Source organism: Canis lupus, chromosome 13 (genome assembly GCF_048164855.1).
Source record: "Canis lupus baileyi chromosome 13, mCanLup2.hap1, whole genome shotgun sequence".
NCBI lineage: Eukaryota > Metazoa > Chordata > Mammalia > Carnivora > Canidae > Canis > Canis lupus.
The window spans coordinates 16,073,101-16,097,206 of NC_132850.1; the positions used below are offsets into that span (position 1 = coordinate 16,073,101).

Below are 24,106 nucleotides of genomic sequence, written 5' to 3' on the forward strand. Positions count from 1 at the left end.
TGCATTCATTCTAGTTCTCCTAAAAATGGGGAGACGGAAGACGGAGGAAGAGAAGACAAATCAACACTTTATTTTTCTTGGGATGCCTGTGTGGCTCAATGGTTGAGTGCCTGCTTTTAGCCCAGGGTGTGATCCTAGGGTCCCAGGATCGAGTCCCACATCAGGCTCCCTGTGTGTCTCTCATGAATAAATAAATACAAATTTAAAAAACCTCATTAGTTTTTTATAAAGATTTTAGTGGGGGAGGAGCAGGGGAAGAGGAAGAAAGAGAGACTCTCAAGTAGACTCCCTGCTGAGCCTGGAGCTCGACTTTAGAACCTTGAGATCATAACCTGAGCCAAAAACAAGATTTGGATACTCAATCAACTGAGCCAGCCAGGTGCCCCAAATCCATTAGTTCTTTGACAGACTCAGATGATAGGTTGGAGCCAAACCAACAAATTTTGATACAGATAATGATGATCATAAGAATGGTTAACTTACTCTGTGAGAGATAATTCTGTTACATCATTTTCATGAGGATAAAACTAAGGCTGAGGGGAGTTACATGGGATCTCATTTATGTACGTTTGTGTAATAAACTATTCTAGAATTCTGTGAGCCACCCAAGGCAGGGAGACTGTATTCTACAGGAGAATACTATAGTTCTATGCAGCTGAATTGCCGCCCCTTGTTAGGTGTCATGGACAGTCCAGAGAGCACCAATATGAGCACCTAGGAGTCAGTCATCATGGAAGTGTTCAAGTCAAGGCCCAGAGACGATTAGGCCTACTAAAGAAGGGATTCTGGTAATGGGTAGAAGGTTGGATGTTAAGCTCCATGCTTAGTGCAAGGCATGGAGGGCAGGGCCTAGAAGAGTACATGGTACATGGTGGGAACTAAAATTTAAATTAGTTAACTGGGGATCCCTGGGTGGCGCAGTGGTTTGGCGCCTGCCTTTGGCCCAGGGCGTGATCCTGGAGACTCGGGATCGAATCCCACATCGGGCTCCCGGTGCTTGGAGCCTGCTTCTCCCTCTGCCTGTGTCTCTGTCTCTGTCTCTCTCTCTCTCTCCGTGTGACTATCATGAATAAATAAATTAAAAAAAATAAATAAATAAATTAGTTAACTGTGATTCCTTCCAACTCTGAGGGTCTAGGGCTCTATATATTTTTTGAGGAGATAACAGTTCATATGTAAATATTCAATCATGCAAGTAACCAAGAGTTATAATATTTCCTTTTTTTTTTTTAATTTTTATTTATTTTTGATAGTCACACAGAGAGAGAGAGAGAGAGAGGCAGAGACATAGGCAGAGGGAGAAGCAGGCTCCATGCACCAGGAGCCCGATATGGGATTCGATCCCGGGTCTCCAGGATCGCGCCCTGGGCCAAAGGCAGGCGCCAAACCGCTGCGCCACCCAGGGATCCCTAATATTTCCTTTTTTAAAAAATATTTTATTTATTTATTCATGAGAGACAGAGAGAGAGAGAGGCAGAGACATAGGCAGAGGGAGAAGCAGGCTCCATGCACCAGGAGCCCGATATGGGATTCGATCCCGGGTCTCCAGGATCACGCCCTGGGCCAAAGGCAGGTGCCAAACCGCTAAGCCACCCAGGGATCCCGAGTTATAATATTTCACTTCATGAAAGGTCCGCAATACTGGAAACATTACTACAAACAGGGTTGCTGTGCTGCCCAATTCCTGGGACACTATTCACGGAAAACATAAAGTGAATATCACCCCCTAAAGCTGTGTGACACAGAGGCCCTTATTGTAAATATAAGACAAGTTTAGTAAAATAAAATGACACCTGTAGAAAGGGTAGAAGATAAAAACCGTAACTGAGGCAATTAGAAGAAAGCATTTAGCTTTAATGGTATATACATTTACCGTTAATGGTTTATAGGTATAATATAATGCTTTATAAATTTATGATAGACTATTATTAGGTTAGCAACTCCTATTGTTAAAATGATCACTGTTACAGGACATTTGCTTTATACTTCTACTGAACTGCCTTGCCTGCAGTATCTAATTAGCTATAAAGAAGGGGCAATGGCTGTTCATGAATCAGTTAACTGCGTTTACCATAGTAAATCAGCGCTGTGATATTTTGTTTAAATGAAGACCAGGGCAGCCCGGGTGGCTCAGCGGTTTAGCACCACCTTCGGCCCAGGGTGTTATCCTGGAGACCCGTGATCGAATCCCACGTTGGGCTCCCTGCACGGAGTCTGCTTTTCCCTCTGCCTGTGTCTCTACCTCTCTCTCTCTTTGTGTGCTTCTCATGAATAAATGAATAAAATCTTAAAAAATAAATAAATGAAGACCAGATGATGTCTAAGAACATCTTATGAACAAAGGTTTCATGCTAGCTTAAACAGAGAAAGGTGGTGGGAAAACTGAGTCACCATCATAAGGTACAGGCAATTACAGTTATGCAGAACCCAGGAGGAAATGCACCATAGCATTGGGGCCATATTTGGGGAGGATATGGCTTATAGAAATCTTATCTTGTATATTTCTTTTTTTTTCTCCATCTTGTATGTTTCAATTTGTAATAGTTCAGCAACAGGAGTAGTAATTAACAAGGAAAACATTTTCATTAAACAGTTTTTAAATTATTTTTGGGATGCCTGCCCTGTGTCCTGAGCCGAAGGCAGACGCTTTAACCGCCAAGCCACCCAGGCATCCCTAAATAAATAAATTCTTAACAACAACAAAAAAAAGTTAGGTGTAGGGAATCAGATCTTCTTAAGAACTGAGCTGGGAACTGGTGCTTCACCCAGCAAAGAGCCATACTTACTTGAATCGGCAGAGAAAAATTTAAGAGCCTCACGTCTAAGAAATAGAGCAAAACATGAGTCATGCAAACATTTTCTTAGTAACTGCCCTGCCACCAAGCAATTTTTTTTCCAAGTAATTCTTCCTAACAAATGCCCCACCTAATGCTTTCAGCAACCAGCAACTTAGTAACAGATATGCACCTATTTTTTTCTTTTTAAGGATTTTAGAGGAAACTTACTAAGTAAATTTCATAGGTGGCAGTTTGTGTGGCTACTATTTGACTTTTCAACACATTCCTTTTTATTGTTGTTGTTACCCTTTCCCAAGTGCAGGCAATTTCAGTGCTGATGGTGGGGACCAAAGGAAATTATTCTTAGAAACGGTCTATTTTCATGAGTGACTTTTCAGCCTTCTGCATTCCGGCCAAGGTGTGATCCTGGAGTCCCTGGATGAAGTCCCACTTCAGGCTCCCTGTGTTGAGCCTGCTTCTCCCTCTGCCTGTGTTTCTGCCTCTCTCTTTCTCTCTCTCTCTCTGTGGGAGCCCCTTGTGGGACTTCATCCCAAGACTCAGGGATCATGACCTGGGCTGAAGGCAGACACTCAACCACTGAGCCACCCAGGCATCCCTCTTCTGTTTTTTTTAATTTAATTTAATTTAATTTAATTTAATTTAATTTTATTTTATTTTATTTTATGATAGTCACACAGAGAGGGAGAGAGAGAGAGAGAGAGAGAGGCAGAGACATAGGCAGAGGGAGAAGCAGGCTCCATGCACCGGGAGCCCGATGTGGGATTCGATCCCAGGACTCCAGGATTGCGCCCTGGGCCAAAGGCAGGCGCCAAACCGCTGAGCCACCCAGGGATCCCTCTTCTGGTTTTTGAATGACACAAATAAGCCCAAGTGCCCCAGTCCAGGCACATGGAAGATACAATAATTTTTTTTTTCTGGCTGAAATAGGACTGTGTGTTGTTGGTTTAACCTGCCCATAGCAATAACCATCCACTATAAAGCTCTGAACTTCTACATTTCCCCTGCTGCCTCTTGAAGGAAATAAATAATGGCCAAATAACTGTTCATTCTCAGGTAGAGAAGGAAACAAACAAAATTATGATTGTTGCTAGATAGGGTGATAAATGCAGAAAAATTTTGAGATGCTCAGGCACCTTGACACAGCACGTTCCCATTATTTTTTTAAAATTTTCTTACTTTTTAAAAAAATTTTTATTTATTTATGATAGTCACACAGAGAGAGAGAGAGAGGCAGAGACACAAGCAGGCTCCATGCACCGGGAGCCCGACGTGGGATTCGATCCAGGGTCTCCCGGATCACGCCCTGGGCCAAAGGCAGGTGCCAAACTACTGCGCCACCCAGGGATCCCTTACTTTTTTTTTTTTTTTTTTTAAGATTTTATTTATTCATTCATGAATGAGGGACACACATAGAGAGAAAGGTGGAGACACAGGCAGGGGGAGAAGCAGGCTTCTGGCAAGGAGTCCAATGTGGGACTGGATCCCAGATCCCAGGATCATTCCCTGAGCAGAAAGCAGATGCTCAATCGCTGAGCCACCCAGGCGTCCCAGCATGTTCCCATTTTTTATCCTGCTATGATACATAAGGCAGTTAATAGGATGGTGGTGGTTGGGGGGTCGTGATAGAGGCAGTGTGGACATAATGTATTTATTACATGCGCCTATTTTATATCGAGTGCTCTGTTATGTCTTAGGGACATGAGGTGTGTGTAACCCAAACCTTACTTTCCAGAAAGTCAATGTAGCAAGAAGAGACAGGCATATAAACATATAAAATAGCTTAAGAGGGCAGCCCCTGTGGCTCAGTGGTTTAGAGCTGCCTTTGGCCCAGGGTGTGATCCTGGAGATGCCTGATCGAGTCCCACTGATCGAGTCCCACGTCGGGTTCCCTGCATGAAGCCTGCTTCTCCCTCTTCCTGTGTCTCTGCCTCTCTGTGTCTCTCATGAATAAATAAACAAAATATATATATTTTTTAAAGAGGTATTTTGTATAGCTTCTGGCCTTACAGGATGTTGTTTTGGGCACAAAGGACGGAATGATAAATTCTGGGGAGGAGCAAAAGCCAGAACAGCTTTCCAGGACTTTTGAGGATGAGCCAAGGTCCGGAACAGTTCCAGAAGTCATGCTTCGGCGGTCTTCAAAGACATTTTCTCTAGGTCTACTAGGAGGGAACAGATTCTTCATATTTGAACAAAAGCCTGAAGTCTTGAAACAGCGACACATTGTTCTGGGTGTTACAATCCAGCTAGGAGCAAGGAAGAATTCTATAATAACAGCTAACATTTCTAACGTATAATAAGAACTAGGAATTGTGCTAAGTAAGCCACAAAGATGATCCCAAGGAATTACTAGTTTTTTTCCATTTTACGGGTGAGAACAATCAAGGCCACACATAAAATGACAATGAGTTTTAACTCAGGAAACAGACTACGGAGCCCCAGTTTTTAAAACCACAAATCAGAGGAGTGAACTGATCAGATTTCAGAAAGATTCCCTCTAGCCGCTGCGTTAGGAGTGGGTGGGAGAAGGAGAGCAGCAATCCTGTAAATCAGAATAATGAAGGAGGTTGTCTAGGTACTGAGGCAGCACTACGGCAGAGGCTGCGGGGATCGGGGTGGCATATGTGAGAAACACTTGACAATTTTAAGTGCTTGATGTGGATTAGACGTAATCCTCCGTGGGGCAAGACCAATACCGCGGTCTGGGTCTTGAGGGCAGGACGCGCAGGAGACCCTCGCAGAGATCCCAGAGTAACAGGGGCATTGGGGCCTCGACACCGCCGCCCTCGGCTCCCCGACCCTAACGGTCGGCAGCAGGGAGGGGGATCCCAACCTTCCGAGCCCGAGCCCGCCCACCGCGAGGGAAAGTGCTGAGTCATTCTGGCGGGGCGCGTTGGCTGGGGCGGGGGCGGGGCCAGATCCCCCTTCCCTCTCCTCCTCCTGCACCCCCAGCCCGCTCTGACTCTCGCGAGAGCCCCGCAGGCTATAAAGGCAGCGCCCCGCGCTCGCCTCACGCGTCTTCTTCCTGACTGGTTATCGGCGGTTAGTCTCCTCAGCGCTGGTGAGAAGGTTCTCCACGCCCGGGTCGTCGTCTTTTCCTGGTTCTCCCAGGGTCTTGCCCTACTTGGCTTGGGTGCTGTGACGGGGGAGGTGGCTGGACGAGGTCTGGCGCTCGAGAGTAGTTAGGCGGTCCGCGCGCCCTCCCTTACGGACTCGGGGACCTGTTTAAACCCTGAGGCTAACGTCGGTTCGAGTTTCCTCTTCCCCCGGCAACCCGAGCGGAGGGCGCTCATTGGCGCGGCGAGGGGGCCTCGTGGTAGTGGTGGGCTCTCCTCAGCTAGGCTCCTTCCGGGCGGGGCGGGCTCAGGAATCTTCTAGAGTGGACCTGGAAACTGACCTGAGGCTACCCGCCTGTCGTGTGGTGGAGGTGATGACTGTTCCCGGCCCTCCGCTGGGCCTACATGGGCAGTTTCCGGTACTGATTTCCTACCCTGGCTTTATTTTTTGCGTTTGTGTAATAGGGTTGTAGTGATCTCAAATTTGTCAAGACTGCTTTTTTTTCTTTTTTTTTTTAGGGGGGGCGGCTAGTGCTTTCCTAAGTGCTGTGGTGGGGTTTCTCATGGGAGCGGCAGGAGGGAACCTGAAGCGGGATTTGGGGGCGTGCCTTTAGCCTTGGAAGTTCATGGGCAGATCCACCGAGGCCCACGCCGCCTTGAGGTCTAAGGGCCTTTACCCCGCCGAGTCGGTCTTTAGTGGACGTGAGAACCACGTGGAAAAGCAGGTTTGGATGAGGAGGTCGTTTATGTTAGGATCACACACCCCCTCTATATTTGGTCGCCAAATTGCAACTTGCCTTACTAGGTTTTTTTTTTTTTTTTTTAAAGGCGTTAGCAATAGAAAGTTTGCAATAATAGATGCTTGGTTTTATGCACCAAAAAAGTTTGGGATTTGGGAAATTAGCTTCTTGAGCCTTTCAAACTGATGACTTACTGGTTTACATCTTAATTCCTTAACTTTGTGTTGACCTGAGTGAATCCAGTGCAGCATTGCTTTTTAGCAATGATTTGTTTTGCAGTAAGGATTTTTTTTTAAGGTTAAGTAATCTCTAAATCCAGCATGGAGCTCTAACCCACAGCCCTGAGATAGAGTCACATGCTTCCAACCAACTGAGCCAGCTAGGCTTCCCAGCAATAGACCCTTGTTCCACTTGCTGCTCCAGAATCCTGGCCCTGAGGTCAGAAACCCACCTTTTTTTTTTTTTTTTTTTTTTAAGATTTTATTTCTTTATTCGTAGAGACAGAGAGAAAGGGGCAGAGGCACAAGCAGGCTCCATGCAGGGAGCCTGACATGGGACTCGATCCAGGGTCTCCAGGATCACACCCCAGGCTGCAGGCGGCGCTAAACCGCTGCGCCACCGGGGCTGCCCAGAAACCTACTTTTGAAAGGACTTCTAGGGCTTAAACACAACCCTTGAAGTTTTGCAATTTAGCAGATGGGAATCATGTCTCTTAAAGACTTGGATTAGGGGGGCAGCCCCTCTGCCTGCCTCTCTCTCTCTCTGCCTCTGAATAAATTAAAAAAACAAAAACAAAAACAAAAACAGAAAACCAGAGTTGGATTAGGGGTGTGCGGTCTTTTGGGCAAATGTACCTGGAGAAAGGTCATGTGGACTTCTTGAATTCTGAAGACAGATAAAGATGCAGTCCAGAGAAAGGGCAACATGACCACTTCTAGAGATCAGACATTCTGTTTGTGGAATTGTTCATTTGGGCTCAGCTTTGATATCGAACCTTCTTTTTCTGGAGCTTTTTGCATAATGAGAGTACAGAAGAAAATGTCACTGCATAAATGATCGTTTAGGAAAAGTAAGAGGTTACTTCAATTTTTAAAAATTGCTGTTTTTAAAGGAAAACAAAAGCTGATGTTCAGAGAAGTATTCTGATTTTTTTTTTAAAGAGTTATTTATTTATTCATCCAGAGAGTGAAGAAAGAGGCAGAGACACAGGCAGAGGGAGAAGCAGGCTCCATGCAGGAAGCCCGACGTGGGACTCGATCCTGGGTCTCCAGGATCACACCCCGGGCTGCAGCCGGCGCTGAACTGCTGCGCTACCGGGGCTGCCCTGATTTTTTTTGTTTTAAGAGTGAGTCTTCTAGCGCAGGGGAAGGGAAGAGAGAGAAAGAATTTTAAGCAGGCTCGGTGCTTAGCCTTGAGTTCATGAACTGGGTTTAAATCAAGAGTCAGACGTTTATTTTTTTATTTTTATTTTATTTTATTATTATTATTTTTTAATTTTTATTTATTTATGATAGTCACAGAGAGAGAGAGGCAGAGACATAGGCAGAGGGAGAGGGAGAGGGAGAAGCAGGCTCCATGCACCGGGAGCCCGATGTGGGACTCGATCCCGGGTCTCCAGGATCGCGCCCTGGGCCAAAGGCAGGCGCTAAACCGCTGCGCCACCCAGGGTTCCCTTATTTTATTTTTTTAAGAGTCAGATGTTTAAAGGACTGACCCACCCAGGCGCCCTGTAATATTTGGTTTTGTTTCATAAGTTAGAAAGCTCAGTTTTCTGAGCTTTCTCAGATGCGTCTTACTAATATAAAAAAATTAGTATGTATATTTAGGGCCACTGGATAATTCTTTTATTTTGTAGCTAAGTGTCTAGGTAGAAGGGTGTTGGTTACTTAGAAAAATAAGGCTTGTTTCTAATTTACTTCCTCTTTTCTCCAGCCCATAGCAAGATGTCTTCAGGAAATGCCAAAATTGGGCATCCTGCTCCCAACTTCAAAGCCACAGCTGTTATGCCAGATGGCCAGTTCAAAGACCTCAGCCTATCTGACTACAAAGGTAAGAGTAATTATATTAGATTTATTAAAATGGAATTATTTTACCATCTAGGATGGATCATTAGATTTCTGTATATCTGTTAGGTTTGATTGTAAAACGACTTCTCCCTCCTAGGTCAGTCTTCAGAGTAGGTGGCTGTTTTTATGTTGAAGTGATGTAGTGATTACCAACCATGATGACGGATAATCCTGTAGGTTCAGACTGCTTACGGGAAAAGCCCATGCTTTGTTATGCCTGGACATAATAGCTCAATTATTTTCTCAGTACTCCTCAATTCTATTGGAGATACTCCTTGAAAGCTCAAGTCTTGGGGCGCCTGGGTGGCTCAGTTAGGCATCTGCCTTTGGCTTCTGTCATGATCCCAGATCTGGAGCACTTAATCCAGCTCCTTGCTGAGCAGGGAGTCTGCTTCTCCCTCTCTTCCCCCCACCCCACCCCCTTGTGTGCACATACTCTCTGTTCCTTCAAGTCTTTGGAGCTTACACCATTAATTTTTTGAGATATGTATGTCAGAAAAAAAAAAAAGAGATGTATATCAGAGTTGCTGTATTATTAGCAGAGGCTTAGGCATATTCTCCTGACTGTTTTGCCCTAAGAGAAGAGTTGGAACAGTTTTCTTTTCCTGTTAAGTTTCAATCTGATAAAGCTCTTCCTCTTTTTTTTTAAACCTTGCAGTCCTGGAATGAGGGGAGGGTTTTTCTGAGATAGTTGATGTACAGATTCCTTGAAATGCAAATCTGAAACTCAGGTGTTAAGTGTACCTTTTAACTTAGTGGTGCAGTAATTAGTTCCTGGATTCAGTTTATGGGAGGAACGTGTGACTAAGGTTTCCTAACACATCACACTTGTTTGGAATGAGAAGCAGTTAAGAAGGGGCCCAATGGAGGGAAGAAGCTTCTCTGGCAAACAAGGTAAGTAGCACCACTGGGAGGTGACCTTGGCCCAAGGGTAAAGGCAGGAGGTTTAGAAAGAGCTGTTCTCTGTTCCTCCAGGGCTTGACCTGCTGAGGCTTCAAAGTGCTTGTTAGGTAAAGCCCTGGAGAGGTTGTTTAGATGAGGGAGTTTCTTGTGATTTTGGTTTTCTTTTCTTTTTCTTTTTTTTTTTTTTTTTGATTTTGGTTTTCAAAGTAAATCTCCAAAAAGTTTTTGATTTTCAGACATTGCTGCTACCTGGAAATGAGTGAATATTTGGCACTGTTTCAGTAACGCGGCCTCTTAGGTGTGGTGAGAGGCTGGTTGGCCAGTTGAATATATACTTCTACTGGTAATCTGCATGAGTTTTGGAAAATTTAAGCTAGAGATCCTGTTGCTTTATCAGGATTTTTTAATTTTTGCCTCAGACTTTTTGTTGTCTAACTAGGCTTGTTAGGAACATATTTGTGGTGATTTATTTTTTTAATTTTATTTTTATTATTTTTTATTATTTATTTATTCATGAGAGACACAGGCAGAGACCTAGGCAGAGGGAGAAGCAGGCCCCATGCAGGGAGCCCGGTGTGGGACTCCCGGGACTCCAGGATCAAGCTGTGGGCCAAAGGCAGGCCCTGAGCCATCCAGGGATCCCTTGTGTTGATTTTTTTTTTTTTTTTTTTAAAGATCATTTAAATCTTACTGTCCTGTAATTGTGGTTCATAGTGGACTAAGTGTTAAAGGCTTTAGTTTCTCTTTGGTCTCTATTGACTTGCATAGAATCCAGGATTTGAGGTTTTCCTATGCATTCATTTTAAGCGTTGGCATCAGACTATCTAGTTAGGTAAATTGCATCCTTGGTTTTGCTGTTTTTCATTGGAGAACTTAGTGTTGTGCTAATTGTAACTATTTAGAGATGAAAATCAGACTGAACAGTGTTTATCTTCTAATTGGCAGCTAATGGGGAGGCAGGAAAATAAAGCACAAAAATGAAAGGAACTTTTTTTTTCCATGCAGGCTCTCCTACCACAAAATTTTCTAAAGGTAGCTGCTGGGAGACCTCTGTGTTCAGTTTTGGCATTTAGCAGTTGTTGTCTACCATCAACTTAAGGCTTCCTTAAAAAAAAAAAAAAAAAATTCCATGGGAAAAGGTCTTTAGGGTTTTACTGTTCTTTTTTTTTTTTTTTTTGATACTTTATTACTTTTTTCAAAGATTCATTTATTTCATAGTTGAGAGTGTGCCTCCTGTGCAAGGGGGGTAAGGAGAGCCTCTCAAGCAGACCTCGTTCTGAGTGTGGAGTCCACCTTGAAATCATGACCTGATCCAAAATCGAAGAGTTGGATGCTCAACAGACTGAGCCACCTGGGCACCTCAAGATTTTATTTTTAAGTAATCTGTACAGCTAACACGGGACTCAAACTCAACCCTGAGATCAAGAGTCCTGCAGGAGCACTGTGGTTAAGAGTATGACTTTTGATTTTGGCTTAGGTTGTGAACTTGGTTGTGACCTTGAGCCTCCTCTCCTGTTGGGCTCTGCTGGGCGTGGAGCCTGCTTAAGATTCCCTCTCTCCTTCTCTCCCTGTGGCCCCCTCCCCAAAAGTCATGTACTCCACCAGGTGCCCCTTGGTGTTTATGCTTTGTAAAATAAAGTGTTCTCCTTCTCTCCCTGTGGCCCCCTCCCCAAAAGTCATGTACTCCACCAGGTGCCCCTTGGTGTTTATGCTTTGTAAAATAAGAAAGTGTCTTTTCTTTCTTTTCCTTTCTTTCCTTTTATTCATGAGAGACAGAGGCAGAGGGAGAAGCAGGTTCCATGCAAGGAGCCCAGGGCGGAACTCAATTCCAGGATCATGCCCTGGGCCGAAGGCAGGTGCCAAACCTCTGAGCCACCCAGGGATCCCCCAGGAAGTGTGTTTCAAAGGCAAACTTGTGGCTCTTTTTCTTCCTCCAGGAAAATATGTTGTATTCTTCTTTTATCCTCTTGACTTCACCTTTGTGTGCCCCACGGAGATCATTGCTTTCAGTGACAGGGCAGAAGAATTTAAGAAACTCAACTGTCAAGTGATTGGTGCTTCTGTGGATTCTCATTTCTGTCACCTGGCTTGGTAAATCTCGTGGTTGATTTCACATATAAACTTTGAACCAAGTAGTAAATGGGACTGGTGTGGCTTTGACAATTGACTTGCTCAAGTATTGCCTTCTGGCTCCTGATGGGAGTGCAAAGGCGCTCTGATTTCTTCATTTTTTACCTGGCAGCTGAGGAGAAGCAGCTTTGGGTTGCAGCTGAGTGTACCCTGGTGACGTTAACAGTCGTCAGGCACTCACTTTACTGTTGGAAAAAATTTTGTTTTTTGGGATAATTAGATTAGGAATGCTGGAAAAATGGGAAGGAATAAAGTTAATGCTTTTGCTACACAGTAGTTTGAATGAATGTGATTGTGTGTGTGCCTTTTGCTGTAGGATCAACACACCCAAGAAACAAGGTGGACTGGGACCCATGAACATTCCCTTGGTATCAGACCCCAAGCGTACCATTGCTCAGGACTATGGAGTCTTAAAGGCTGATGAAGGCATCTCGTTCAGGTATACACCTGCCAGGGGGCTGACATTTCATCAAAATTATCTAATAGATGGGCAGCCCGGGTGGCTCAGTGGTTTAGCACCGCCTTCAGCCCAGGGCCTGATCCTGGAGACCCGGAATCCAGTCCCATGTCAGGCTCCCTGCAGGGAGCCTGCTTCTCCCTCTGCCTGTGTCTCTGTCTCTCTGTCTCTCTGTCTCTCTGTCTCTCTGTCTCTCTCTCTCTGTGTGTCTCTCACGAATAAATAATAAAATTAAATCTTCAAAAAAACCCCAAGCAAACCAATTGACTTGAGAGCCTTTTGGAGAAAGGTAGAGGCCTGATCTGTAAACTCTTTTTCTTTTCCCCCCCTCAGTTAATTTGCTGAACAATAATTGACTTATATCACTATATAAAATTTACTTATTTTCAATTATGTTTTTATTTTTAGAGAGGGGGCAGAGAGAAAAATCTCAAGTAGAAGTAGACTCCATGCTGGAGCTGGACATGGGGCTTGATCTTTTGACCCTGAGATCATGACCTGAGCCAAAATCAATAGTTGGATGCTAGGGTGCCTGGGTGGCTCAGTGGTTGAGGGTCTGCCTTCAGCTCAGGGCATGATCCCAGAGTACTGGGATGGAGTTCCACATTGGGCTTCCCAAGGATCGTGCTTCTCCCTCTTGCCTATGTCTCTGCCTCTCTCTCTCTCTCTCTCTCTCTCTGTCTCTCTCTCTCTCTCTCTCTCTCTCTCTCGAACTAAAGAAAAAAAAAAGTTGGATGCTTAACTGAATGAGCCACCCAGGTGCCCCTCTTAGTTATTTTTTAAAGATTTTTTTTTTAAGATTTTATTTATTTATTGAGACGGGGGAGGGGGGGCAGAGACACAGGCAGAGGGAGAAGCAGGCTCCATGCAGGGAACCCGACATGGGACTTGATCCTGGGTCTCCAGGATCACACCCCGGGCTGCAGGTGGCCACGCTAAACGACTGTGCCATCGGGGCTGCCCTATTTTTTAAATATTTTGAGTCCACTCTACCTAACGTGGGGTTTGAACTCACAACCTCAAGACTGAGTTGCATGCTCCACTGAGTGAGCCAGCCAGTACTCCCTTTAATGTATAAACTGTACAACACGATGATTTCATTTCATTATTCCTTTAAAAAAGAAAAGTGGCTCAGTGGTTGAGTGTCTTTGTTTCATGTACACATACATTTTTTTTTTTTAAGATTTTATTTATTCATGAGACATAGGCAGGGAGAAGCAGGCTCCATGCAGAGGGAGCCTGATGGGGGACTCAATCTCGGGACTCCAGGATCATGCCCCTATAAATACAATCTTAAAAAAAAAAAAAAAAAAGCATAGGACTCTGATCTTGGTATAGAGATTGGTTTTTCTTTTCACAGAGAAAGAGTCAGACACATAGGCAAAGGGAGAAGTAAGCTCCCTGTAGTGAGCCCGATGCGGGACTTGATCCCAGTACCCTGGGAACAACATGACTTGAGCCAAAGGCCAGATGCTCAACCAGTGAGCCACCCAGGTGCCACCCCTGCCCTTTTTATTTTTATTTTATTTTTTTTTTATTATTTTTAAAGACCTATTTATTCATAGAGACAGAGAGAGAGAGGCAGAGACACAGGCAGAGGGAGAAGCAGGCTCCACGCAGGGAGCCCAACATGGGACTTGATCCTGGGTCTTCAGGATCACACCCTGGGCTGAAGGTGGCACTAAACTGCTGAGCCACCTGGGCTGCCCTTCTTATTTCATTCTCTATGCAGGAAGAAGACAAAGCCAGTGCAAGTCTGGGAGAGGCCAGCAGATAATCCTTTCTATTGAGTTTGTGTTCTAACAAAGCGATTTCTAAACCTGTGTTGCATTTCCCTCAAACTTTCAATCTCTTTTTCCCAGGGGCCTCTTTATCATTGATGATAAAGGTATCCTTCGGCAGATCACTGTAAACGACCTTCCTGTTGGTCGCTCTGTGGATGAGACACTGCGACTGGTTCAGGCCTTCCAGTTTACTGACAAGCATGGGGAAGGTAAGCCAATCCACCTGCTGACTTGACAACAGAATGGTAGGTAGGATAGGAAAGATGGCAGGAACAAGGTCTACCAAATAAAAGTGTCTTTTCAAGAAATTAAAATCTCTGGATTATAGTGGGTGGTTTGGTGAGGTAATGGAAAAGTTCAGGGAGGATAATATAAAGGCATTTTGTTGAAGCTGCATAGTTCCAGCTTTTGCCCTGCTCATTTAGAATCACTGTTGCAGCTGTTAACTTACTAAAGGCATGTAGGAGGATCTCCTAGGTGTGTAGAAGGGCAAAACGAAAAGTTTGAGAATTCCATCTTGACATATAGCATGCCATTCTTGACAAGTGTTTATTGGGAGAAGAGATTAATCCCTTTGATCCATATTCGTTGTACTGTTTTTGTTTTTGTTTTTTAAAGTAATACATGGCCCTGGGCCAAAGACAGGCGCTAAACCGCTGAGCCACTCAGGGATCCCCCCCCCTTTTTTTTAAATTTAATTTATTCATAAGAGACCCAGAGAGAGGCACAGACAAAGGCAGAGGGAGAAGCAGGCTCAATTCCATGCAGAGAGCCTGATGTGGGACTGGATCTCCAGGACCACAGCCTGGGCTGAAGGCAGTGCTAAACCACTGAGCACCTGGGCTGCCCCCCCCCCCCCCTTTTAAAGAGTTATTCATGAGAGACAATAGGCGCAGAGACACAGGCAGAGAGAGAAGCAGGCTCCATGCAGGGAGCTCCATGTGGGACTTGATCCCAGGACTCTGGGATCTACGCCCTGGGCTGAAGGCAGGTGTTTTTCCTCTGAGCCACCTGGGCATCCTAGGTTGTAGCTTTTTGAGTTTTACCCCCTCTTGGAGTGGAGTATAGTTGTTGATAGAATGAGACAGTCTTACCCTAAGAGTGAGTTTAGTTTTTAAGGGCTTAAGTCCTGAGGCTGCAAGTGCTTGGTCTGTGGGGTATGGAGAACCTCATAAGCTCTCAAATTTCATGTAACTGAGGACAAGATAGTTACAATGAAGTGCTACTGATGTCGGATGAAGTGCACAGGTGTACTTGGTTTGAATTTGCCTTAATACTTTTTCTTTTAGGTGATAAATATTTCAGACTAATTTTCTAAAGCCCATTTCAGCTCTGATTTTGTGATACAGAACATGGAAGTTAAGAGTCTGAATTAGTGGTGTCTGTTGGGGGGACCCAAAAGTAGTGGCTTGCCTAGAGTGAAAAGCTAACATGGATCAGTGACCATGATACCCAAAGGCACCATTTGCTGCAGCATGTGTGGACTCTTAGTGTATTGAAGCAGATAGATGGCTGCTGAGACTGCCCCCTGGTGGGGGATGAGATTCAGCACAAAGACTGAGGGAGCTGGAGAGTGGCAAAGTCCTTTGTTGGACTTTTACTAGTTCCTTGCATGTAGGCTAGACTTTTTTTTTTTTTTAAGATTTTTTTATTTAGGGATCCCTGGGTGGCGCAGCGGTTTGGCGCCTGCCTTTGGCCCAGGGCGCGATCCTGGAGACCCGGGATCAAATCCCACATCAGGCTCCCAGTGCATGGAGCCTGCTTCTCCCTCTGTCTGTGTCTCTGCCTCTCTCTCTCTCTCTCTGTGACTGTCATAAGTAAATAAAATAAAAAAAAAAAAAAAAGATTTTTTTATTTATTCGTGAGAGAGACAGAGAGAAAGAGGCAGAGACACAGGCAGAGGGAGAAGCAGGCTCCATACAGGGATCCTGATGTGGGACTCCATTCCGGGACTTGAGGATCATGCCCTGGGCTGAAGGCAGGTGCCAAACCTCTGAGCCACCCAGGGATTCTCCCCGCCCAGGCTAGACTTTTGAACCCAAGTTTTGATAACTCTGAAGCTTCAATCTTCAGTCTTGGTTTGGTCTCTTCTCATCTCACAAGAACAGGCACAGCTTTCTGTGTGCAGCCTTTATGTTTTATCGGATAGTTCCCACTTGAGAGCCTAATGAATACCAACCACTTTGTGAGATACTTTGCATGTATTAATTGTTTTTTAAGATTTTATTCATGAGAGGTCAGCCCCAGTGGCGCAGCGGTTTAGCACCACCTGCAGCCCAGGGTGTGATCCTGGAGACCCGGGATCGAGTCCCACCTCGGGCTCCCTGCATGGAGCCTGTTTCTCCCTCAGCCTGTGTCTCTGCCTCTCTCTCTCTCTGTGTCTCTATGAATGAATAAATAAAATCTTAAAAAAAAAATTTATTCATGAGAGACCGAGAGGCAGAGACCTAGGCAGAGGGAGAAGCAGGCTCCACGCAGGGAGCCTGATGGGGGACTCAATCCCAGGACCTCTGGATCACAACCTGAGCCAGAGGTACACATTCCAATCACTGAGCCACCAGGTGCCCCCCATAAACCAACCTTTTCTTTTTTTTTTTTCTTTTTTTTAAAAGATTTTATTTATGGGATCCCTGGGTGGCGCAGCGGTTTAGCACCTGCCTTTGGCCCAGGGTGCAATTCTGGAGACCCGGGATCGAATCCTATGTCGGGCTCCTGGTGCATGGAGCCTGCTTCTCCCTCTGCCTATGTCTCTGCCTCTCTCTCTCTGTGTGACTGTCATAAATAAATAAAAATTTAAAAAAATATATATATAAAAAAAAGATTTTATTTATTTATTTATTCATGAGAGACAGAGAAAGGCAGAGACACAGGCAGAGGGGGAAGCAGGCTCCATGCAGGGAGCCTGACGTGTGACTCATCCCAGGACTCCAGGATCATGCCCTGAGCTGATGGTGGTGCTAAACTGCTGAGCCACCCGGGCTGCCCCCATGAACTAATAATACTTAAACATAGCATTTCTTCATAGTAAATGTTGAAACTGGGAACCAGATTCATAACCATCTTTTTTTTTAAGGTAATACTGAAAAAGTCAGTGTTTAGGGCTTTCTCTGTGTTGTAAGTTCTCTTACTGAAGTTGCCATGACTGATGTCATTTTTTCTTGGGAGACTTAGTATTTTGGTTGTATTTGAAAGCTGGATTATGGTGGAATGCAACCAGTTCTTCTGGATTCCATATTGATTCAGAAAAAAACAACACTCCTGGATATGAAACAATCAAGTGAGGCTTTCTGTCTTGTCACTGATAATTGTTTTATTTTTATTTTATTTTATTATTTTATTTTTTAAATTTAATCTAATTAATTTTTTATTTTATTCTGTTTTATTTTATTTTATTCTATTCTAATTTGTTTATTCATGAGAGACACAGAGAGAGAGGCAGAGACACAGGCAGAGGCAGAAGCAGCAGGCTCCATGCAGGGAGCCTGACCTGACATGGGACCCGATCCTGTGTCTCCAGGACCACACCCTGGGCTGAAGGCAGCACTAAACTGCTGAGCCACCCAGGCTGCCCTTTTTATTATTTTTAATATGTTTTTTTTTTTTTAAGATTTATTTATTTATTCATTCAGAGAGAGCAAAGAGAGAGGCAGGGACACAGGCAGAGGGAGAAGCAGGCTCCATGCAGGAAGCCCGTCGTGGGACTCGATCCTGGGTCTCCAGGATCACACCCCGGGCTGCAGGCGGCGCTAAACCGCTGCGCCACTGAGGCTGCCTTTTTTTTTTTTTTTTTTTTTTAGGATTAAAACTTGTTTTTGAGAGAGTGCGCAAAGCATGGGGGAGTGGCAGAGGGAGAGGGACAAGCAGACTTAGTCCCAGGACCCTGAGCTGAAGGGATGCTTAACCATCTGGGACCCTATTTTTTAAGATTTTATGAGAAACAGAATGGGTGGGTGGGGGAGGGTCAGAGGAAGAGGGAAAAGCAGACTTTTCCACTGAGCAGTGAGCCCCATGAGGGGGTTTGATCCCAGGACCCCAGGTTCGTGACCTGAGCCAAAGGCAAATGCTTAACTGACTGAGCCACCCAGATGCCCCTTAACTATTCTTTTTTTTTTTTTTTTTTTTTTTTTTTTTTTTTTTTTTTTTTTTTTTTTTTTTTTTTTTTTTTTTTCCCCTTAACTATTCTTAAGTGCCATGAGGCCTTAGTGCCAGTGAGAGTAAGTTGACAAGATTTTTCTGGTTCATTATTTTTCCTTATTTTGTATCATGATTTATAATTATGGTGTTCTAAAGCTTTATTTTCTTAGATTAATTACCTGTTAGCACCTACTGCCAAACCTCTGGCTGGCCCTTGTCTGGTCTTTGCTTCCCTGAGGTACTTTTTTTTTTTTTTTTTTTTTTTGAGGTACTTTTTATATGCTTAGTGACCTGTGTTTTGTTTTCTTTATTCAAAGATTTTTTAAGATCTTGTTTATTCTTGAGAGATCCACAAAGAGGCAGAGACACAGGCAGAGGGAGAAGCAGTCTCCATGTAGGAGCCAGATGTGGGACTTGAACCTGGGACTCCAGGATCACGCCCTGGGCCAAAGGCAGACAGATGCTCAACAGCTGAGCCACCCAGGAGTCCCATGACCTGTGTTTTAACCCTTGGTGCCACTAAAGCTACTAATAATAACCATGAAGTAGAGATTTCAGGAAAGTAACAGCAGCTGGGTCTGCAATTTGGCACTTCTCCCATTCATACTTTATTTTTAGACTGCTCCAAGTGATACCTAAGGCTTAAGATATTCTTGGACTGGAAGGGGCTTTCACCGGCCTCCCCTCCCCCCCTTGAATAAGTGAGGCTTGCTGTTAAATTACTGGACTCTGGTGACTACATGTCTCCTAGAAGATGGAATAGCAGATGGAAGTGAAAAATCAGAGATTGGTTTCCTTCCCTTAGTCTCTCAGGTTAGCCCAAGAAGCATTGCTAGCTCAGGATTTTAGAAAAACGTTGGAAGTTACCTTTTTTTTTTTTTTTTTTAAGATTTTATTTATTTATTTATGAGATAACTGAGACTGAGGCAGAGAGAGCAGCAGTCTCCCCATGGAATAGCAGCCTGATGTGGGACTTGATCCCAGGACCCTGAGATGACGACCTGAGCGGAAGGTAGATGGTTAACTGAGCCACAGAGATGCCCCAGCAGCTATGCTTTTTCTGCATAACATTCATAAATGTATGAAATTCAAACTCAGACTTTTTGTTACCAAGGGGTAGAAGGGAGTTACTTAGTGAACAAGTAGGGCCTCCTTGGGGGTCCTACCCACCCCTTTTATTTCAGGCTATCCAGTTTGGCAGGGTTAACACTAAAGAGGCAAACATTGCTTTATTCAGATCCCTCAAGGGCTACCAGAGGGGGGAAGCAGCTCAGTATTACGGTTTTACACAGTTCTAGCTTTGTTTACTTACTTAGCTTATTTCTTGGTATGAGGGTAAGTCATTAAAGTTTTTTTAATTTAAATTTTAATGTAACACGTATGCCATAATTTACCATTTAGAGTATACAGTTTAGTGGCATTAATTACATACACAATGTCATGCATCCATCACTAATAGTTTCTGAATGTTTTCATCGTCCCAGACAGCTACAACCATTAAACAATAGCTTCTCATTCCCCTTTATTTCTAGCTCTTTGGTAACTTTCATTTTCTGTCTACGAGTTTGTCTATTAAATATTTCATGCAATGTTTGTCCATTTGTGGGTTTTTTTTGTGTGTGTGTATATATATATACACACAAAAAATATATATATTATATATATATATATATTAAAGATTTATTTATTTATTTATGATAGAGAGAGAGAAAGTCAGACACAGGAGGAGGGGAGAAGCAGGCTCCATGCTGGGTGCCCGACGTGGGACTTGATCCCGGGACTCCAGGATCGCACCCTGGGCCAAAGGCAGGCACCAAACCGCTGAGCCACCCAGGGATCCCTTTTTTTTTGTATATTTTTTATTGGAATTTGATTTGCCAACATCTAGTATAACGAGCAGTGCTCATCCCGTCAAGTTCCGCCCTCAGTGTCGGTCACCCAGTCACCCCGTCACCCCATCTGCCGCCCACCTTGTCCCTTCCACTATTCCCAGAGTTAGGAGTCTTGTGTTTGGCTTCTTTCACTTAGCATAATGTATTCAAGGTTTGTGTTGCAATGGCTGTCAAAACTTCATTCTTTTTATTTATTTTATTTTATTTTATTTACTCATGAGAGACCCAGAGTGAGCGAGTGAGAGGCAGAGGGAGAAGCAGGCTTCACACAGGGAGCCCGACGTGGGGCTTGATCCCGGATCTCTAGGATCAATCAGGTCCTGGGCTGCAGGCAGTGCTAAACCGCTGTGCCACCGGGGCTGCCCACTTCATTCTTTTTAAAGGCTGAATAGTCCATTTTATGTATATATCCTTTTGTGTATTCATCATCTGTTGATGAACACAGCATTTTCACCTTTTGGCTATTGTGAATAACGCTGCTTCAATACTGTTAAGCAGCTGTGTGGATCTTTGTTTCCAATTATTTTGGGAATTTACGTTATAAATGTAATTACTAGGTCATGTAATTCTGTTAGGCTTCTTCAGGAACTACCAAACTGTTTTCTATATCAGCTGTACCATTTCATATTTGCACCAGCAATGATACCAAGGGTTCTCTACAACCTTGCCAACAGTGTCTTTTTCTTTACTTTTGTTTAATACTATATAGTCTTATGGGTATGTAGAGGTGTCCTTGTGCTTTTGATTTTCATGTCCCTAATGACTAGTAATATTGAGCGTATTTTCATATGCTTATTGACTGTTTGTGGTACTTTTTTTTTTTTTTTAGATTCTATTTTATTCATGAGAGACAGACAGACGCAGAGACACAGGTAGAGGGAGAAGCAGGCTCCATAGAGGGAGTCCGATGCAGGACTTGATCCTGGGACTCCAGGACCATGCCCTGGGCTGAAGACAGGTGTTAAACTGCTGAGCCAACCAGGGCTCCCTGTGGTTCCTTCTTTTTTTTTTTTTTATTGTAATTTTTATTTATTTATTATAGTCACACAGAGAGAGAGAGAGAGAGAGGCAGAGACATAGGCAGAGGGAGAAGCAGGCTCCATGCACCGGGAGTCCGACGTGGGATTCGATCCCGGGTCTCCAGGATCGCGCCCTGGGCCAAAGGCAGGCGCCAAACCGCTGCGCCACCCAGGGATTCCCCCCCCCCCCTTTTTTTAAACGATTTTTATTTATTAATTCATGAGAAACACAGAGAGACAGACGCAGGCAGAGGGAGAAGCAGGCTCCATGCAGGGAGCCCGACGTGGGACTTAATCCTGGGTCCCTAGGATCAGGCCCTGGGCGTGGAAGATGGCGCTAAACCGCTGAGCCACCCGGGATGCTGCCCCCTGTGGTTCCTTCTTTGTAGAAATGTCTGCACAAGTCCTTTGCCCATCTTGAACTGGTTTGTCTTTTTGTTTCTTTATACATTTTGGTTATTACTACTATTTTTTTCATTTTGGTTATTAATCCCTCAGATATATGATGTGTAAATATTTTCTCCCATTCTATATTAACTCCTGAAAATGTTCTTTGTATAAAAATTCTGAATTTTGATCAAGTCCACTTTGTTTATTGTTGCATGTGCTTTCATTATCCTATCTTAAGAATACATTTCCAAATCCAAGGTCATGAAGTTTTTCCTGTTTTAAATTTTTTAATTTTAAAGATCTATTTTAAAAGAGCCAAGGAGAGGAGGGGCAGAGGGAGATGTAGAGAATCTCAAGCAGACCCCTGCTGAGTGCAGAGAGTTGATTCCAAGTCCCATCATGACCTGAGTTGAAAGCAAGAGTTGGCTCTTCAACCAGCTGAGCCACTGAGGCACTCCTAAACTCTTTTCGTTAGGTGAAGTGAAGAATTAGGAGGGTCCATTTTCATTGTTTTGTGTGTGGAAATCCAGCTGATTCCAGCGCCATTTGTTAAAAATCATTTAAGCTTTTTTTTTTTTTTTAAGGTTTTATTTATTTATGAGAGACACAGGCAGAGGGAGAAGCAGGCTCCATGCAGGGAGCCGGAGTAGCAGGGCATCACTTTTGATGTGGGACTTGATCCTGGGACTCCAGGATCATGCCCTGGGCCAAAGGCAGGCTCTCAACTGCTGAGCAACCCAGGCTTCCTGCAATTTCAGCTTTTTAAAAATAATATATGTGAAGCATACATAACATTTCTGAGGAAATACAAATGCCTGTTCACCCACTCTCTACTGTTAACAAGCTTTGTTTATTTTAAAGATTTATTCATGAGAGACACAAGGCAGAGGGATATTTTTTGTCCTATGTATTTATTTCTAGAACAAAGCATATGATTGGAGTTGTACTTTCTTTAAATTTTAGGTGCTACAAGAATAAATTGAGGTGTAATAGTATTAGGGCTGTGGTGAGGATTAAATTACATGTTTATAGTTGCCCTAAGCTGCTTGAATGATTTCAGACTGTAGCATAGGCTTTCTGGTTCCTGAGTGGTCAGCCTCTTAAACAGATTTGGTTTTGAGCCTTTGTCCGTTTGTCTCCATTTGTCCACAGGAGGAGAGTGGAGCTAACCATTGAGCAGGTTATTAATTAATAGTACTTTGTCTTGCAGTGTGCCCAGCTGGCTGGAAGCCTGGCAGTGATACCATCAAGCCTGATGTCCAGAAGAGCAAAGAATATTTCTCTAAGCAGAAGTGAGCGCCTCGCCATTTTAGATCCGGGCTGTAGTGGGGGATCCATGAAAACAGAATCTTTTTTTGTACTATTGTCATGCTTATAACAAGACTTTAGACTCTGCAGATGTGGTATGTGGTATGGGACAAGACCGCCCTTTCCTGCAGGGGTTGGGGAGGCCAGCCTTTCTTCCTCTGGAGAGAATGGTCTGAGGTGTGCTATGGGGCAGGCCAACTGATATGTACAGTAGTAGCAAGGCATCACTTTTGATCTTTTGTTGTTTCTATTAAACTTGAACTGAGACCTTGTTGATTGTTTATTTTGGGGGGGCACTAGCTTTTGACTTTTTTTTTTTTTTAAGATTTTATTTATTCATGAGAAACCGAGTCAGACACACAGGGAGAAGTAGGCTCCACGCAGGGAGCCCGACGTGGGACTCGATCCAGGGTCTCCAGGGTCATCACACCCTGGGCTGAAGGTGGCGCTAAACTGCTGAGCCACCCGGGCTGCCCTAGCTTTTGATTTTGAGAGGAGTTTACACACTGCTTTGCTTTCCCATTTTAGGAGAAAATTATTATTTTTTTTTTTAAATTTTTATTTATTTATGATAGGCACACAGTGAGAGAGAGAGAGAGGCAGAGACACAGGAAGAGGGAGAAGCAGGCTCCATGCACCGGGAGCCTGACGTGGGATTCGATCCCGGGTCTCCAGGATCGCGCCCTGGGCCAAAGGCAGGCGCTAAACCGCTGCGCCACCCAGGGATCCCTTAGGAGAAAATTAAATTCATTTTGGTTATTAATCCCTCAGATATATGATGTGTAAATATTTTCTCCCATTCTATATTAACTTAGAAAGGCTGCCTTAGAAAATTAAATTGGGGGCAGGAGGATATGCAAGTAGACCCAGAAAATGGAACTGAACCAAGACATTATTGTATCTGGGGGTGAAAACCAGACCTGCCATAATATTGGCTTAAAGCATTGCGATTTGTGCTATAGGTTAAAGTGCAAATTGCAGGTTTTAGTTAGAGGCCCTAATGAAATTACTTGGACATTGATATTAAAACTACTCCAGGGCTGCATGAGAACTTGAAGATTGGCCTCTTATAAATGCCAGGTACTGGCTCTGTAAAAGAGAAGTTAGAAGGATACCTCGGTGGCTCAGGTTATTATCCCAGGGTCCTGAGATCCAGCCCTGTGGCTTCCTGGTCATCAGGTAGTCTTCCTCTCCCTTTGACACCCCTCCCCCCATCCTCTTCTCAAAATCTTACTTAAGAAATAATGGTCTGAGGGATCGTAAGGGATTTCTAAATATGGGAAAGGGGAATAAATCCCTTGAAGTCAATTGTACATATATTTTTGTAGTTTTTTTTTTTTTTTATTTTTGTGATAGTCACAGAGACAGAATGAGGCAGAGACACAGGCAGAGGGAGAAGCAGGCTCCATCATGCACTGGGAGCCCGATG

General features: G+C 44.0%; 1 protein-coding gene across 6 annotated transcripts; it reads left to right on the forward strand.

Moving 5' to 3' along the window:
• Positions 1-768: 768 nt before the first annotated feature.
• Positions 769-22,944, forward strand: PRDX1 (peroxiredoxin 1). Of its 6 annotated transcripts, none has more exons than XM_072772432.1 (6): positions 769-788; positions 8,527-8,643; positions 11,501-11,654; positions 12,010-12,132; positions 14,013-14,143; positions 22,580-22,944. In XM_072772432.1, exons 2-6 carry the CDS (start codon positions 8,538-8,540, stop codon positions 22,663-22,665), a joined length of 600 nt encoding a protein of 199 aa, XP_072628533.1. In that variant the 5' UTR covers positions 769-788; positions 8,527-8,537; the 3' UTR covers positions 22,666-22,944. The 6 variants fall into 6 exon arrangements, with proteins under 6 accessions (XP_072628533.1, XP_072628531.1, XP_072628534.1 ...); XM_072772430.1 differs by lacking the exon at positions 769-788 and adding an exon at positions 5,663-5,859; XM_072772433.1 differs by lacking the exon at positions 769-788 and adding an exon at positions 5,818-6,273.
• The last annotated feature ends 1,162 nt before the right edge of the window (positions 22,945-24,106 follow it).